Raw genomic sequence first — 18,312 nt, forward strand, 5'->3', positions numbered from 1 at the left:
GGGGCACATATGAACATTTTTTTTTTCATTTCATTTTTTTTTTTTTTTTTCAAAAAATATTATTAATTTCTCCTCGTAAAAATATTCCCATGATTGAGTGGTATTTTCTAAACGTCATGAAATGTTTTGAAATTTTCTTAAAAATTATTTCGTTACTTTATAGTAGGGATGGGCCGATTAGTAAATTGGCAGATTACCGAATAATCGGCTGAGACGATCAATGCTCACAGTGACTATTTTTGATGCTACCAATTCCATCATTTTTTCTTCTTATATAATTTCGACTTTAGAAACTGTAATAGTTTATTTCTGAGAGACGATTTATTTTTCTCCACATTCTTAACTTCCCCAAATGATTTCAAAATTCCATCCAATTTCTTTGAGAATGTTTTATATTATTGTTAATAAAATTATATTATTTTAACTAGACATGAAAGTTTATAAATATAAGGCCCGTGGTCAGCAAGCTAGTTGAGCCAAACTTTAAATTTCTTTTTTAACTATTAGTTGCCATTTAATTTAAGACTTTCATCTCCATAAAAATTATAAGGTTCATTACGCTAAAGAAGAAACGTATCGACGTTTAAAAAATGTTGCATCATTGTATACATATGTATATTTATTCAAAATAGAAAAAATATGTATAAAAATAATAATTCTTCAACCATCAGTTTAAATATATCTATATATATATATATATATATATATATATATATATATATATATATATATATATATATATATATATATATATATATATATATATATATTAATCAAATACTTTATTTATTTATCTATTTATTTATTTTGTTGAAACAAAAATTAATAATTTAAAGAGTAAGTTGTAAAATGTATGTTGTGTAATCATATGTATAGTTAGAAGGAACAAAATACCTGGAGGAAAGAAAAAATGTTGCTCAGCAAGAGCTGAAGAAACAGAACAAAGCATTCCGAAGCTTTTTTTTTTTTTTTCGTTGGAGAGAATTAAGGGGAAGTTGCAGTGGGATCATATGCACATTTGCTTATTTCTGTTACCTTTCTGTTCTTCAAAAGATGAATAGAAATAACATTAAAGAACATAAAAATAAAAAGTAGCTGCAAGGCAGGTGATGTTGAAAGAGTAGGTGGGGGTAGCATAGGATTGGATAAACAATAACTTGATATGGAAATAGATTGAAAGTTATTTTTATTCATTGCAAATATGTGATAGGGGAGGGGGGATTTTCTTAGTCACGTTTTTCGCAATATGTAATTTAAAAGTCTTGGAATTTAGTTATTCATAATAGTGTCATGTGACTGTCAGCTGTGAGGGTATTTTTCACATTTCATTTTGATTTACAGTGAAATCCCGTTACAACGAACTTCAAGGGACCGCAGATTTTCTTCGTTGTATCGGGAATTTCGTTATAATGGAATTAAATCTATGAAATAAAAACTTAATCGGGACTGAAATTTTACTTCGTTGAAACGGAAATTTCGTTGTATTGGTATTCGTTGTAACGGGACTTCACTGTATGTTCTTTCTATAGTATGTTTTGTTTTTACTCCGTACACTTTCATGCTACAATTTATAATAATGTTTGCAAAAAATTACATTTGTTTATAGTTAATCATTATTTCTTGTTGAAGGTATATTAAAAAAAAAGAAAAATCGGAATTTTTATTCGCCGTCGATTAATCAATAAAATTTGTCCGATTATAAATAATCAGCCAAGTGGCCCGATTGTGACCGATTAATCAGTGCTGCCCATTAATTTGTGCATTCTCTAATATGAATATCTGCTGTGACAGTTATTCTTTTTTAATAGTTCATTTAGTTTTACGCACTTTCTGCCATATTTATTTGGTCTTTACTCTATGCTTTCAAACTGCATGTAAGGGACTTTTTTGCAGAAATGTATTTATTTATTATTAATAAATGCATTCGTCATAGTTTTTATTGAATGCATACTTTAAAAAAAAAATATTTTGGAAAATATTTTCTCCTCCGATTAACCGGCAAAGTTTGGCTGATTATGAATAATCGGTAAAGTGGCCCATTATGATCGTTTGATCGGCGTATCCCCAGTTTATAGTATATTTTTTAAATGTCTTTAAATTTTCATATGTGCCTCTATTGAATGAAACATGTGGTCAAGCCTGGGGCATATATAAACGCAAATGAATGTGTTTCAAATTTAATCTGGATTTATCCGTATCACTACCATTATTTCAATTCGCAAGATGTAGTTAAAAACTAAAAATATCTTGAACGGTTCAATTTTAAAATGATTAAGAAAGTAGTGTTTCTGAAAACAAGTCTAATACACTGTTCTAGTTTGGCTGTTATTCTTCACTTTCAAGAAGTTTATTTACTCCAATTCTGTTTTCCGCAAACTTATTATTGCCAAAAAGACTTCACCACTAGCCATTTTCACACTTGCCAAATGATTTCCTAGACAAGCTTAAAAAAAAACGACTCTACAGCTTCTTCAAGTAGTCAGATTCATGAAAAATGAATGCGGAATTGGTCTTAAAGCATGGGTAACATCCATTTATATAATTTCCTCCGATTAGTGGTTCTTGCATTAATCAGAATGCAAGAACCAATAATATTGCTACTCCAGACTGGCAAATAGGCGCGCTGACAACTTGATTGAGTTTTAAAAATGATTTGTTGACATGCATGCCAGACGATTCAGTGATAGGGGAGATAATTCTTCGCCTTGCAAGTAAGTGTTTTGGCACGTGGCTGGGATTAAATAAAATGGTAGTATAAGTGGGGGGAGGGGGAGAAGAAATTAAATGTGAAAAGTGTGCCAATTGTTATAATGAACTTGATGCATGATCTTATTGAAAGGCGAATAACTTCGGATTTTTTTTGTGGAATTCCTCCGAAAATGTCGCCATTAAAAACAGTTTAAAAGCACGCAGTGAAGGAAAATAAAAAGTGAAGTGTTACAATATCTAAATAAGATTAATTAAACAGTAAAGCGAATATAAAAATTAAAGTAATTTAATAGCAAAGCTATGTTTCAGCAAAAACTAATAGTTCATTTTGATGTTTTTGGTTATGGTCTTTCGTTTCATTCCCTCCGGCCAATTGCATTATAGGCTGAGTTTAAGGTAGCTGTTTTTTTTTTTTTGGTCTAGTTTTCTACAGTATTGCAACCATATCATTAATTTGAGACGTTCTATTTCTATGCATCCTTACTCGGTGATAATAATAATTATCATTTAATTAAAAATAAAAATTTTAATTATTGAAATTAACATGTCTAGTTAATTTTAACTTGGAGCAATTAAGGCATCTTTATGCATCTATTAATATCACGGACATCATTGAATATAATAATAATAATAATGATAATTTTTATTGTTATTATTATTTAAGGTTGGATAAAATAGGAATGCTTGCTGTCACTTAAGCTAGAATAGTTAGAGCCAAAAGTCATCTAATTGTATATCCTAAGATCTTTTATTTAAAAAAATCTTTCAAAGAGCTACGTATGCGTTAAAGACGCACGAAAAATTATAATTCTCATCAAAATCAAATCTTTATTTTCTTCTGAAGAGATAGAAAATCAGACGAACTTAAATGCTTCCAATTTCCCCGGGATACATCAGGATACAATATGTAAGGGATAGTTGGAGACATTTCTAATAAAATTATAAATGTCTTAAGAAATAATCATACCAAGTGAGATGAAATTCATCACTAAATGTTTTTAGTGGTGTTCCTGCATTGGTACCAAAAGAAAACATTGAAGCCATTGAATTTGCATTTGTAGATCTGCTAAAGAGGAAAATTTTAGATCACTAAACTTTGCTAAAGAACTTTTTCATCAGTGGTGACGTCTTCAAAGCTGTTCAGAGCGAGGCCTTCGTTCAGAGACACGCGAATCTTTTTCAGTCTCTTCTTTATTTTGCCAAGTCATGACTCACCAACAGTTCAGTTTTCAAAATCATCGCAAGTGTGATAATGCATTTTTTTTTTCCATTCACCCCATTTTCTAAGTACCCCAACTGATCCTACTAAAGTTTCTTTTGTGTGTTTTTCTAAAGTGTTTTTAATATGATGATTCATCCGATGGCTCATTTACTTTTTGATTATCAATAACTTTAAACCAAATTGAGATAAAAAGCTCACTTTAAGAGACTGTTAGTAAAATTATCGATACGGTATGAAATGACCGACCTCCAAGCCTTGTCCATGCTTACAGCTTCTCGAATTATGTCTTATGATATAGAGTCCACCTCACGGTTGCTGGCATTCGTCTACTTCGAGCCAGTTTACTTCAAAACCGATTGAAAGAAAGATAAGTCAGTGCTGTTAAAATCAAGCATTGTCGAACAAGTTTTCATCGCAGAGCATCGTTGTTTGCTTATAATTTTGCGAGAGGCATTTATGTAAAATAATTGATTTTTGACTTGCTGAGTGTCAACAATAGTGAGACGAATTATATAGTTGGAACAAGCTTAACGTGACAGCATTGTGAAGGCTACACAGATCCTAATCACCGCTTTACAACGCTGTCAGGTTAGGTTTGCCCCAAATATAGTGCTACTTTTATGTCAACTTCAAAATCTACTTGGTAATATTAACGTGAGGAGCAGCGCATGTCATTTCAATTATTTGTTCTTGTATCCAGAGTGTCTGACATTTGCAGATGGGCCATTCAGGCCCGGATCTACGCACCCGCAGACCAATGAAAAAGAAAACTAGCACTAAGACCTATTAACGTTGCAAATATACATTACTGGCCTCTGGGAAGGAGCCCTTCAGATTTTGTCCCAGAGGGGCCCAAAATTTATAGATCGGGGCTGGAGAAATTCCATTTTAATAGAGTTTTCATTTGTTGTACTAAACGTCTTACTAAGAGTCCAAACGATTCTTGTTTCATTGAATGAACTTTATGAAGAACATAGACTTTACTTCTATAAAATGCAATTAAAGTTTGAAGGTTTCCAGAAACATTAATTAAATAATATTGTTTGGCTTAGCTAGGGACGCCCCTTACCAATATTTTGGGAGGGGGAACTTTCAATTTGTCGAATGAAAGTCCGAAGTTTACCAAATGATAAAGTATAAGTCATCATTATAGGGTTCTCCGTGGCTCTGTGGTAGAAACTTCACCTTCTATGCCGGAGGTCGTGAGTTCGATTCCCACCGGTGCCCTGGGGTGTTATTTCCTTCTCTTGTGTGTTGCAAATCTTTCCCGTGTGTACCCAGAGGCAAGGCAATTTGTACGTATTCCTAATTGTATGTGAAACTGTTTAGCTTCTGTATGAATAACAATAATAAAAAAATCATTATATATAATTTTTTAAATATTGCAATTAAGTAATTACGTAAATCTAAATTTCCCGAATCGTCAGACAAAATTTGCGAAAAAAGAATTTTTTGGGAGGTCGCAGTGATCTTCCGTGACCCTGGGCGCCCCTGGGCGGACGTATCTTCTGAGATATGTCTAACTGTGCAAATTGTTTATTGAAATCTTCGAAATTGAATTGCATTATATGGAAGACAAGTCAATGATCTGCATAAAAATCATAAAATGCATCAAGAATCTAACATATTTTGAGATTGTGTAAGGTGTTGTGTTAAACAATTGATACATCTGTCACCGTGGAACTGCCCCGATATAAACATTGACGTATTTCCTTGCAAATATTATCTTCCTGTTTCTGCTGGACTTGATAACCATTAAAAATATTTTTGTAGCATACCGAACTGTAATCAGTATTTCTCGTTCTGTTTTCAGATGGAAGAATTGGAGGAGCAGGTGTGGTATGCCGAAAAGAAAGCCGAGGAAGCCGAAAAAAAAGTAAGGTCTTACTCATATACAATTTCCAATTGCATTTAAAACTTAATGTAAGTTTGAAAACTCACCACAACAAATTACCTAAAAGTCGAAGACTGATTTATTTAAAGTAAGTGCTCGAAACTGATTGCAGATTATTTCAGATGGATTTAGAAGTAGTTTAAGCATCGTTATTCCCTAATACCCGCACATCATTTTTCTCTGTTGGGTAATCTCACTCTAATAATTGACCACTGGGGCACGAAAATGTTTAAAAAAAAAGAGAAAAACAAGGAGATATTATTTATCTGACTGCTGGAACAAATTTCTAAAAGTCTACGAAATGATGTGTTGTGATGTACTCAGTCATACTTATAACGAGCGTGAAGGAACCGCGATTTTTGCTCGTTATAACCGAGTGTTCGTAAAAAGCGGGCTCGTGAAAAAAAAAGCACAAAAATTCATATACACTTTCTTTTTCTTATTATTGTTCAGTACTAAAGTACCAGACAAATTGGTAGATTTGCTTTTGAACTGTCTGTTTTTATCTCATAGCACTAAAACTAAAACATAATCATCAAATGGTTCTCCACCCTACAACTTTTTTTTTTTGAAGAGCCGCCATCACTTATTTTTAGTTTAGGATCTACTACTCATCAGCAAATTTCAGTTGATTTCCGACTGTTCAAAGATTTTTTTCTTGAAAAGATAAGCTGAGCTTGAAGAAGAAATATAAATTTTATGAATCATAAAATTTTGCTCGCTTTAAGCAGAGTTTGCTCGTTAAAAAAAAGCAGGGTTCATTGATTTAAATCAAGTAATTAAAAAAAAGATTTAAATCAATTGATTTAAACAAAGTGATTTTTACTGACAGTATCATTGATTATAATTAGTTAATTTTATTTTTATAAATTAATTTTGCATTTTTAGAATGTGTAGCTATCACTTTAACTACACTGCATTATACTATCTTAACTTCAACTGGCAAAACTACATAGATTCTTAGATTCTTCTTTCTGTGTGTGTAACAGATTTTCACTCTTGCAATGTACTCCAAAATTAATTCAGAACAAAATAAAAATTTGCAGTTTTTCATGAACACCACGACTAATATAAAAAAAAGTAATTGTTTACCATATTATTTTACGCTAAAAGCGTGTTACGTGAAAAACTGATCTAATATACCTATTATTAAAACATTCGCTACTTCCATGTTATGAAAATAGCTAAAAAGTTGCTTTTCCATCTATTGTAAGAAATAAGTTATGTTTATAAATGTAAAGTAATTAATATCTAGAAGCTTTTGAAGATTTTAAAAAAGAATAATTTAATTTAAAAATCTGATTTAAATAAAAAATATCCAGTTTTTTATTTTAAAAAAATCACAAACTCTCATTAAATTTCTGATTTATTCGTTAAATCAGGGCTCGTTATAAGCGATTTCGACTGTATGTGTAACTAAATCTTTGATTGGAGTTTATTGTTGTCACTTCAGCATCTGCTCTATGTGGGCATCTGAAAAAGGGATGATCTTATTATTTTAATGATAAAACTCGAGCTCTATATAGTACATGAATATTCTAACCTACCCTCTCTTAAAATATAATTTATTTTCCCAATAAACCTTTTCAATTCAATCTCTCTCTATGCTTCATTGTCATTGCTTGGTCAGGAAATCGGCTCCTCTGTTAGGGGGGAGGGATAAAGGTTTTTTCGTTAGGGGGCCAACGTTTAACTGTCATTGGCAGCTGTTTCGTGTACAATGCCATATTTGATTCTTTTCACGTGCGCTGCACGCTGGGAAGGGTCGCGTGGAGCTTTCCCGTGCAGTGCGGCCTGACAAAAGCACGTACCAGCTTTTCCTTTTATTTGTTTACTTTTTATTGTCATGTCTGTGCGGAGGTGCTTATTCCACCCCCAAGAATACCGTTCATAGTTTGCACCCCAACAGCCATTTTCTGGATAATGCGAATTTATTACTTGGTACTTGCACTCTTATCGAGATACAGAAAATATCCTTCTCGGGAACTTTCTTAGTATTATTATTACCTAGAGAAATTATTACCTAACTATGGTTACCGAGATTTAGCTGTACTATACCTTAAATGAATCAATTAGCCAACGTTTTGATGCACAAAACTTGCGAATTACTGCAGACACGTGTTTCGGTGTGACAAGGAACATTTTTTTCAGTGCAAAGAAGTGTGAGCTTTTGGATGAAAAGTCATTCGAGGAAAGAAACCGCAGTAATTTGCAATGTTTGTGCATCAAAAAGTTGTTTAATTAATTCATTTAATTTTCAAGCACAAAGGTATTTATTCGTTATCTACCATACCTACTGATAATGATCCGTGACATCTTCTTTTCAGACTCTCGAGTTAATATGAAATAATTGATCATGCCAACCTCATTGATGTAAAAACAAATTTCTTTCTAGAAAGTTTTCTAGGAGTAGAATTTCTAATTACATCACTGTTGAAGACATTTTAACAAGTATTTTCGGTGGGTATCTGTATAATAACAAGTTACAACGTACATTGTTGCCACCGAAGTTTAGAAAAATGTCTTTAGCAAAAGAAATCTGGATAATGTTAATTTCGGCATCGCTGATCTTTATCTTTTCCTTTTTAGAGAAAGTATTGTACACTACTTGATCATTCTTTTTCCTACTTTAATCCCGGGTCATTTAGTATATCTTCTATCCCAATGAATATTGAGCTGTCGACAAAAGTTAACATTTACCATCAATGTAGCCTATTATAATTTTTTAATGCTGCAATATAATACATGTGAACATTTTTATTTGAAGCAGCAATTTCCACAAAATGAAACCATAATGTGAACAAAATTAAACTGAGCTTTATTTTTTTCCCTAAGACAAAATTTAGTAGCAGTTGGGAATTTTTACGGTCTTTGGCAACGAGTTGTAAAATAAATCACTCCTCATTACTTTATTAAAAAAATTATTGTATTCATGAGTTAAAGTTGCTCTTTTCTGTCAAGTTTTTCAATTTCCACTTTTGAAACCAGAATCATCCTTCCGTGTTGAAGGGTATTTTTCGAGGCTCAGTAATCCGTGGTGTTGGAAAATTTTGTGAAAAAGGTTTTTTTTTTTACTGAAATCACAAAATTATAAAAATAAGTGTTTGTAGCAGTTGCTTGCTGCCAAGTTCAACAACAGTTTAAGACAATTCAGTTTTGTACAGAATGCACTTCTTTAGTTGATATTTTTCTTCTCCCTGTTCTTCCCTTTGTCTACTTTGAACACAATTTGCTTGACGTTTGTTTTCAACCTGGTTGGAACATTGCCATCAAATAAGCGTAGGGTCTCAGTTTCTGGAGCTAAGTACCAGTGAACCATGAAGTACCAAAATTTACTGTGTAAAATAAGATCAGGTAATTTTGACAAGTCTTTTTTGCAATAGTTATTGATACACTTTCGACTGTTGATAACAACCTGTTTGTTGATAACGTTTTATCATTAGTTAAACTTCCTGTTGACGAAAAAATCACGGTCTAGTAAATTTTAGCTATCTTACATAGGAAAAGATCAGGGGTGGGGGTGGCTTTATTGGTCTACGTAGCCTCATTTGGCGCACCTACTTTATAAATTATCGAATGCAAATAATTTATTTTCATTTTTCCCACGTTATTTAGGCATCATAATATTAATATCAGCAAAATAAATTTATTGTTTAAAAATATACTGTTTCTTTTTAAACGCCGCGAATATTCTACTTTATAGCTTATGCGCTGAGAAAAATGAAGTTCCCAAAAATGAGTACATTCATGTTTTCAAATAAAGTGCTGAATTATTTCATACTCAAAAATGAGTACATAACTCGGTTAATACTCAATTTTGAAATCATTACATGTTCAAAAATGAGCACATGTTGATTTCAGTATTATAATAATTGAAATTTGAATACCACATAGTCAGAGCCATTTTTACTCTGCGATATGTTCAAATTTGAGTACTTTTTCGTCATTTTTGAAATTGTTGTTTTTAGAGTCTGGTCTTAAATAACTTCATACAATTCCTATCACTGTAAAAGTGTTTTTTCTTATTCACACGAAGCTAATTTCATTTATTGATATTTTGATTTAAATAAACCTATTCATTTCTTAAAGGTCCGCTGTTAGCCAGGTACTGTCTTTTGAATTCAAGAAAAAATGTTATTATGAAAAATTACTTACACAATCAATACCGGACGAAATTTCCGTTTTATATGCTCTTCAGATGGCTTCGCCGCTTACTTCCGTACTTGCCTAGGAAATTCATGAAACATTAATATTGTTTGAATCGACGTATCATCCATTTCCGATATAACTAATGTTTCTTGTTTACTTTTTTGTTTTTTCGTTCTCAATTCAACAAACAATACTGAACCTGGACCTGAGATTGCAATAATCCTCGAGAAATTGATTATTATTACAATCTGAGACCACTTTTTACATTCACTAATATTTTTGTTTAATGTTAGATTTTTAAAAATATATATATGTGATTGGTTAAAGTGAATTGTTAAACATCTTGGAACTGTTCCCGCAGCAAAGCCACGCTCTTTTCAACGACCTTCTAATTTGCGACTGTTCCCTTATTGCGAAAAAAGTCCTCAAATGTTTCTCTATTTACCAGTTTACCACAAGTAGCTCTCGAAGTAGTCCATATGGACTCCCAAGAATCCTTCAGGTTTTCAAGTCGTCCATGTCAACGGAAGACAATATTGGGAATACATGAAATGGGTCATTCTCCAGAAAACGTAACTTTTGAACGCAAATATTTTTCAATTTCGAAACCTTTTGTTTTCTTTTTTTTTTTTCGTTCTTAAATGAAAGTGTTACCTACTAGAAGTAACCATAAACAATGGAACTGCTAAGTTCCAATTATTTTACTAATAAAAATATATATAAAAAAATCCCTTGTTCATGGAAATGTAAAAAAAAAAGAAAAACACTTTTAATATTTAAAAATCGAGGCCAATTGAATATCAAAGTAGTAATTTTGTTGATTGTGCAATCAGCTATTTTAATGATTATTGGGAATATAATATTAAGCTCTTTTAATTAAAGTTCGGCTTAGTTAGTAATTTCAAATGTAATGTTGAAAAATAGTATTTAGTAAATTGGAGGATGTACTGGCAATTTATAATTTTGGTAGAATGCCTATTATTGATGTATTTCCCCTCCATCATTTATTTTCACCTGAGAAATAATGACATTGATAAGGTCTGTCACGGAGGTGAGGAATTTTCCATTAATATAGGCCTAATAGATACATTTTTCAGGGAATTTTTTTTCCTTCTTTGCTAAAATCTGCACATGTTAAGCGAATGAAAACATGTTCACTTCTTTTTTTACATTAATTTACAGCCCTGAAATTCAAGTTCACAGAGATGAGAAACCAGAATAACCCAACTAAGTTTTTAAAGCAAAATCTATCTTATTGTTCTTTGACAAAAATCTCACAACTTCAACTATGGCTGAAAATAAACGAGGGCTCCCTTGTATCGTGGAAAATAAAATTTGATGTCATTATTGCCACGTGTTAATGAAGAATGGCATTTTGTGTTTAGATAACGGAGGTGAGAATTTATTGTGTGACATGACTCCTTGTGTAACGAAAACGAACTAAAACATAATATTAAAAAATTTAATACACTGAAACAATTAGTATTTGAGACACTTGTGAAAGGAATAATAAATAAATAAGTGTTTAAGTTAAACAAGTTATTAAACAACATAAACAGTCGCACAAGGTGTGTGACATGTCACGGAGGTGGGAATTCACATGTTATGAACCAAAGATATACTAAAATAAAAATTATTATTAAAAAAATTGTTGACGCGTTTAAATAGATATATTTTTGATGAAATTAAAAATCATTGTTAAAGGAATTTCATTTAAGTAAGTTATCACTAAAATGTAGGTAGTCTTTATGTGCTCCGGAGCACAAAAAAAAAAAAGAAAGAAAGAAAAGAAAAGAAAAAGGTTTTCTCCTATATACTTTAATAATATTTAAGTAATAAGAAAACAAAGTTTTATATGACAGAAAAACGAGTAGTTTTAAAGTTGGAGAAAATAAATCTCTCTCTCTTTTCCGCTGAAAAAAATCTTTGTTTTGGTTATTTTTTTCTGTATTAAGTTTGTATTTTTGTTATTACGTGTAATTTTGTTCACGACAGAATGTCCGTAATGACAACCAAGGAAAGTTAAGGTTGACATTACATTAAAAACTGACCAAACATTTAAATTTTTTATTGCTTTTTTAAAACTCGAAAATTTTTCCAACATTCGGAAAAAAAAAACTTTTGCCCGAGATGTAGCTCGATTATTTAAACAATTATGAGTGACTTTATATCACTCACAATAAGTGACCTAAAGCAAAACTTTAAAGTACTTTTTTTTTTTTGTGTGTGTGTATGTTTGCATGGTTTTCAATTCCGAAGGATTTTTTTTTCTTGCTAGATGCAGCCATAAAGTAATACTTTTTGGTGTTAGTAAGATATATTTAACAAAAATGGGGCATCGTATAATCATTTTATCAACTTACATTTTATAAAGTACTCTTGTGCATCGAAAACTGCCGATGAAAAGGTTGCCCTCAAAACATAAAATTTGCATGGGTTTAATTTTTTCGCTGGTTTTTATGTCTAATAAGCCTATTATATTAAAACTTAAGTTGATTTAAACCTCATGTTTCAATTTAATTAATGATGTTTAGTGTCTAACCCAAAAGTGTTTTGCTGCAATTACGACAGGAAACACTTACTTTTTTTTTAAAATCACTGTACCAAAGCATAAGTGTGAAGACATTTATTGCAGTTTCATTTTTGCTCGAATAAAAGTAAAATATTTTAATAAAGTAAGCTGTGTTATATTATTGGTAGAGAAATTTTTTAATAAAAAGCCAACTGCAGTATTTATCGTTTATCTGAATGAATATTGGAGTATACGGACCTAATTTATAACGAAAAAAAAGCCATACCAAATATTTTCCCTCTTTTAACAACAAAATGTTGGAAAAAAGTTGTACGTATTTTTAGAATCATAAAAATCTTTTATAAATTACAATTTCTCCCACCATAATGTCGCAAATAACCTTGTCTCATGTTTTAAATAATCTAACTTCAAAATATCCCCCCCCCCCACTTTTTTTTTTTTTTTTTTTTTTTTTTTGTGCTGAGTAATTTCGTTTCTGGGTCATTCTTCAAAAAGTATAACTTTTCTGTCGCAAGCCTTTTACAGTAAAATCTTTAAGGAACAATTCATTCAACAATGCTTTTGAATTTTATCAAAAATATATCTATTTAAACCAGCCAACAACTTTTTAACAATAGTTTTTTTTTTTTCAGTATATTTTTGGTTCACAACATGTGAGTTCTCACCTTCGTGGCATGTCACACACCTGGTGTGACTGTTTATGTTGCTTAATAACTTGTTTAATTAATAGTACATATTTATTTATTTATTATTCCTTTCATAGATGTCTCAAATACTAATTGTTTAAGTATATTTATTTTTTTTAATATTGTGTTTCTAGTTCGTTTTAGTATGATAAGGAGTCATGTCACACAATAAATTCTCACCTCCGTCACCTAAACACAAAATGCCATTCATCATTAACTCGTGGCAGTAATGAAATCAATTTTATTTTCCATAATACACCCTTGTTTTATTTTCAGCCATAAAGAAGTTGTGAGATTTTTGTCGAAAAACACGAAGATAGATTTTGCTTTAAAAACTAAGTGTGATTATTGTGACTTCTCACCTCTGTGAACTTGAATTTCAGGGATGTAAATGAATGTAAAAAAAGTGAACATGTTTTCATATGCTTAACATGTGCAGATTGTAGCAATAAAAAAAAATATCTCCTTGAAAAATGTATTCATTAGGCCTATATTTATTGGAAAATTCCTCACCTCCGTGAATCTCACCTCCATGACATACTTTATCAGTGTCATTATTTCGGAGGTGAAAATAACTGACGGAGGGGAAATATATCAATTTTAGGCATTCTACCAAAATAATAAATTGCCAGTATATTCTCAAATTTACTAAATACTATTTTTAACACACATTTGAACTAAAAGGATAACTACTAATTAAGCCGTACTTTAATTAAGAGCGCTTAGAATTAGATTCCTGCTAATTCATTAAAATAGCTCATTGTTTGCGCAATTAACAAATTTTCTACTTTAGTATTGAATTGGGCTCGATTTTTAAACATTAAAAGCTTTTTTGTTTTCTTTTTAATTCCGTTAACAAGGCATTTTTCAATTTTTTATTTATCAGTAAAATAATTGGAACTTAGCTGGGCCATTATTTATGGTTACTTACAGTAGGAAACACTTACATGTAAGAATGAATAAAAAAGAAAGTAAAAGGTTTCGAAATTGAAAAATATTTGCTTTCAAAAGTTACATTTTCTGTAGAATGACACAACTGTGTATTACGTAAAAGTAAGGGTTACTGATTGTATTTTCATCTTTTGTTTTGGGGTCCCCCCCCGCCCCCCAACCTTAAATAATACGTGCTACATTTCCTTACCGTCGGCGAAATTTTACAAAAAACGATAGAGAATTTTTTATATTTTCTAGAATTTTTCTTTTATCAAATCCGATCTATTTATTGCCAATGAAACAACTACATTATTTGATTTCAGTATGATAAAATATTTTTAATGGGCAGAGTATTATACTCTGTACGCTCATTTACAGAACTCCAAGCCTTTTTCTCGTTTGGCGCGCTGTTGCTGTTGTTCTGGCAACCCCCCTCCCCTCTTCCAGTCTGAACCGTGATGGTTGGACGCAGTTGTGCTTGGATTAGCAGCGGGGAAACCCTACAGGACTCCATAGGATTTATGAGTCGCGTTCTTTTTGTTGCTCTTTGTGTTCTGTTGCTTCTGCTAAAATCATTCTCTGCTCCAGGATAAAAAAAAAAATATCTCTCCACTAAATGAAAGCTTTTATGAACGAAACAATATGATGCTTTTTAGGTAAGTGCCGCTTTCCTGATTTTGCACAGATCAGGATAAAAATAAATATTTTTCCTTTGTTTAGAAAATTTCTTTGTTTACAGTGGAGCATCTACCACTTCATTTTGTGATTAAGTTAATTTTTTCCACTTTTTGGGTTTTATGTTTGACGATTTCAGTTTAGTGTGGATGTTTTCTTTGTTATCATATAAGTTTATTTAGTTATTGCTATTAATTATTGTCAGTTTTTCAGAGTACGTATTTTCAAAGCTTCGTTTAAAGACGCCTTGAAAACTTTCCTCGTACTTTTTATTTTTCTGCACATGAATGTATTTATAGGTTAACGTAGCAATGTTGACTTATTACGTTTTAACAGAATAAATAAATATTTTAAAATTTTAAACTAAATAACCAAGCATTTGTATCAGTTAATTTGTAAAAATATTTTTTTCTTACTTCTTGCTTGAACGCTTTTCTAAACATTTACTTATTGATTTATGTAAAAATGTCAACTCCTTATTTTTAACAGAATGTAATATTGATAAATATATTTTTAATGCAAGAAGGACTCATATCAACTGAGAAATAATAAAATGCTAAACTTTAATAATCAAATCAGGATGGATATGTTCTGTTCTAAATAAAAATCGGTGTGCGTGTTTTTGGCAATGCAATTTCATTTAAAATAACGCTCTTTATATCCACTAGAAATGAAAAGTTGTCAAGATATTTAACTACGAGATTCAACTAATACATTAGTAAGAACCTTCTAGAATCTATGCATGTTTCTAGTTTTAAGTTTCAACGCAATAGTTTGCTTTTAACTTCTGTAAGAAAAAAAATCTGTAAAATTCTTCTTATTAATGTGCTTGTTAATTAATGCATCACTCCCATTATACTTTCTTTATAAGTATCATGTCACTTTCCTTCTTTCATCATGCTTGTTTTGCTTATTTTTATTGCGTAGTACATAACAGTATGTGTACAAAAATTAGTGAGCCGTAGCCGTTTTCGCAAAACATAACCCTCTTGCTTTTGTATCTTTTTTTTTTTTACAAAAGCAAGCGAAATTCTTCTCCTGGGATCATTTTAGTAATCGTTTGTAAATGTGTAAGAAAAGCTAAATAAAAATCATTGCGTATGCATAACATTGCAATTTCATTAAAAATAACGCTCTTTATATCTACTAGAAATAAAAAGTTGTCTAGATGTTTAACAACAGGATTCAACTAATACAGTAGTACAAACCTCCTGCAGCTGAGCTAAAAACTTTTCCAGGACTAAACTAAAAACATTCCCTAATTCTAAAATGTATGCAACGTAAAAAATATTAGATAATCATTGTGTTTTGTAAATTATATTTAAACAATGAAAGCCACCCTTGTTCTAACTCACTGTCATTTGTTTATTGTAAGTTTCTTTAGGGGATCCCGATCCAATAAGTTATTGACTTTATAAAAATATAAGGCTTACTTTTTTCTCCTAAATGCGCAGCATTTTGGGTTTCTTATAAAAATAATATGGTTATTAAGGATCAGTGTGTAGTTTTTCTCATAATATCATTCATTATCCCTGAGAACTTTTTTCACATCAAGAGTAATGAACACTGATAAACATTAAACATCTGATACGGTAAATAGGTCCCAGGTATACTCAGTTTTTTTTTAATGCATGAAATACTTAACTGCAATTTGTCAGCTAACGTATGAATGAAAGCCGAGGAGTGCGAATGGCTGATTAATTTTTACTATGTTGAGTAATAACCCAAGATTTTAACAAAAGATAGTAGGTGTTTTATTTTGTCCGGAAAATCTCAATTTGTAATACCAAAGTATGAAATATTTGAAACAAATCGCCAATGACAGTCATTTAATAAGTATTTAAATTGAACACGGATTGTCTCAAGTTTAAAAATTAGAAAAGAATAAAAAGAAAAAAAAAAGAGAGAGATTCTTGTTGAATGTGAAACGTCCGATTTTTTGTTTACAACTTGCAATCAAATTTATTAAAAGCTAGCAAATATATTTAATACATTCCTCACTATTTCTATTGATTTCTCATACTTAACACTCAATCATAACTAAGGAGAAAATTTGATTGCTTTCATTAGTTTTTTTTTTTTTTCTGATTGCGTACAACGTTTTTGGATAGAAGCGTGTATGTAAACAACCTAACCTGGCGTCGGTAGCAATCGACCGCTCAGTCAGGGGGTAATTCGATGACATCATCTGTGGGAGAAAGCCCTTTCGGCAGTTAACGAGGAGAACTATTGATTGCGAGTGAAATCCCGAGCGTTCCTAGTAGTCGGAGAAGAACTGTGGTAATGAGAGGCTTCGATAACGAGTTTTGCAAATGCAAAATTTTCATTTGGAAAAAAAATATGCATATACTTGTTATGAATTGGAAAATATGTTATTTATTTATTTTAATAAATTAATTCATTTATTTATTTGATTATTTATATATATATATATATATATATATATATATATATATATATATATATATATACACACACACACAGTAACTTTCCATAACTCAAAACCCAAGGAACCGGCTAAAACGTTCGAGTTATGGGAAGTTTCCACAACAGTCTCAAGAGCTTGGGACTCAATGAAAACTACGAGATAGAGTAATATTTGAGTTTTAAGCTTCGAGTTATCGAGATCCGACTGTTTATTGTTTTTTCATTGTTTTCACTAGCCACGCGAATGTTAAATGACAAGGACAGAAGTTATTTCACAATACTAATTTGACTGTTAAATAATTTACTATTTTAACTATAATTTTTGCTTATTATCCAAATCAAAATATCGTAGTTAGGGACAAATAAAGCTATAACTTCAATCTTTTTCTTTACTGTAAATAATAATGTTTATCTACTTTAACATTGAAATATCTTATTTTCTTTTATTTTCCTTTTCCCCAATCGTTAACATTGATTTTTTCTCTATGAAAACCATTGATTTTGCATTAACATCACCTAAAATTCTCGTAATAACATGAAATGAAAGCAACGCGAAGTCGCTCGCTCGTTCATTCAATCCGTTCGCAGTACATCTTACCATTTGCTAAGCGAAAAACGATACCCAAAGCAAACACAAGATTCGTACTAGGTGTCTCCATTTAATATTGAACTTGGCAGTTTTATTCATTCCAAATGCATTGTCTTTCTAACATCCCGCTATTTTTTGGTTGTTACAGTTAAGTTGTGTATTGTAAAGTTGACCACCTGTCTAAGTTGACCGATTTTATCAGGTGCAGAATTAGTCCTTTATCATACATATCAACCTCCACTAGATAGCCACCTATCTAAGTTGATCATTAAAGTACTGTGCTGCAAGTGGTCACCTGACACAGGTTTCACTGCAACTTAGGCCATTTTCTGATCCACATTATTATTATCATCATCATTATTATTATTATTATTAATTTTTTTTAATTATTATTATTAATTTTCCTTGATTTATTTTATTTTAATATTTCTTCATCTGTGTAACGGTTCATTCATAATTGCTCGTGTTTTTGAACGTCTAATCCGCTCACTTAGT

At 31.0% G+C, this 18,312-nt stretch overlaps 1 protein-coding gene across 1 annotated transcript in view; it reads left to right on the forward strand.

Annotated features, from left to right (window-relative positions):
- LOC129231828 (uncharacterized protein CG43867-like) overlaps positions 1–18,312 on the forward strand; it is a 135,454-nt gene that overhangs the window by 62,689 nt on the left and 54,453 nt on the right. Inside the window, exon 2 of the mRNA XM_054866208.1 lies at positions 5,745–5,807. Within this exon, the coding sequence (XP_054722183.1) occupies positions 5,745–5,807 (63 nt within the window). The remainder of the gene's footprint in view (positions 1–5,744; positions 5,808–18,312) is intronic.

The sequence above is a fragment of the Uloborus diversus genome, chromosome 10 (genome assembly GCF_026930045.1).
Source record: "Uloborus diversus isolate 005 chromosome 10, Udiv.v.3.1, whole genome shotgun sequence".
NCBI classification, from domain to species: Eukaryota; Metazoa; Arthropoda; class Arachnida; order Araneae; family Uloboridae; genus Uloborus; species Uloborus diversus.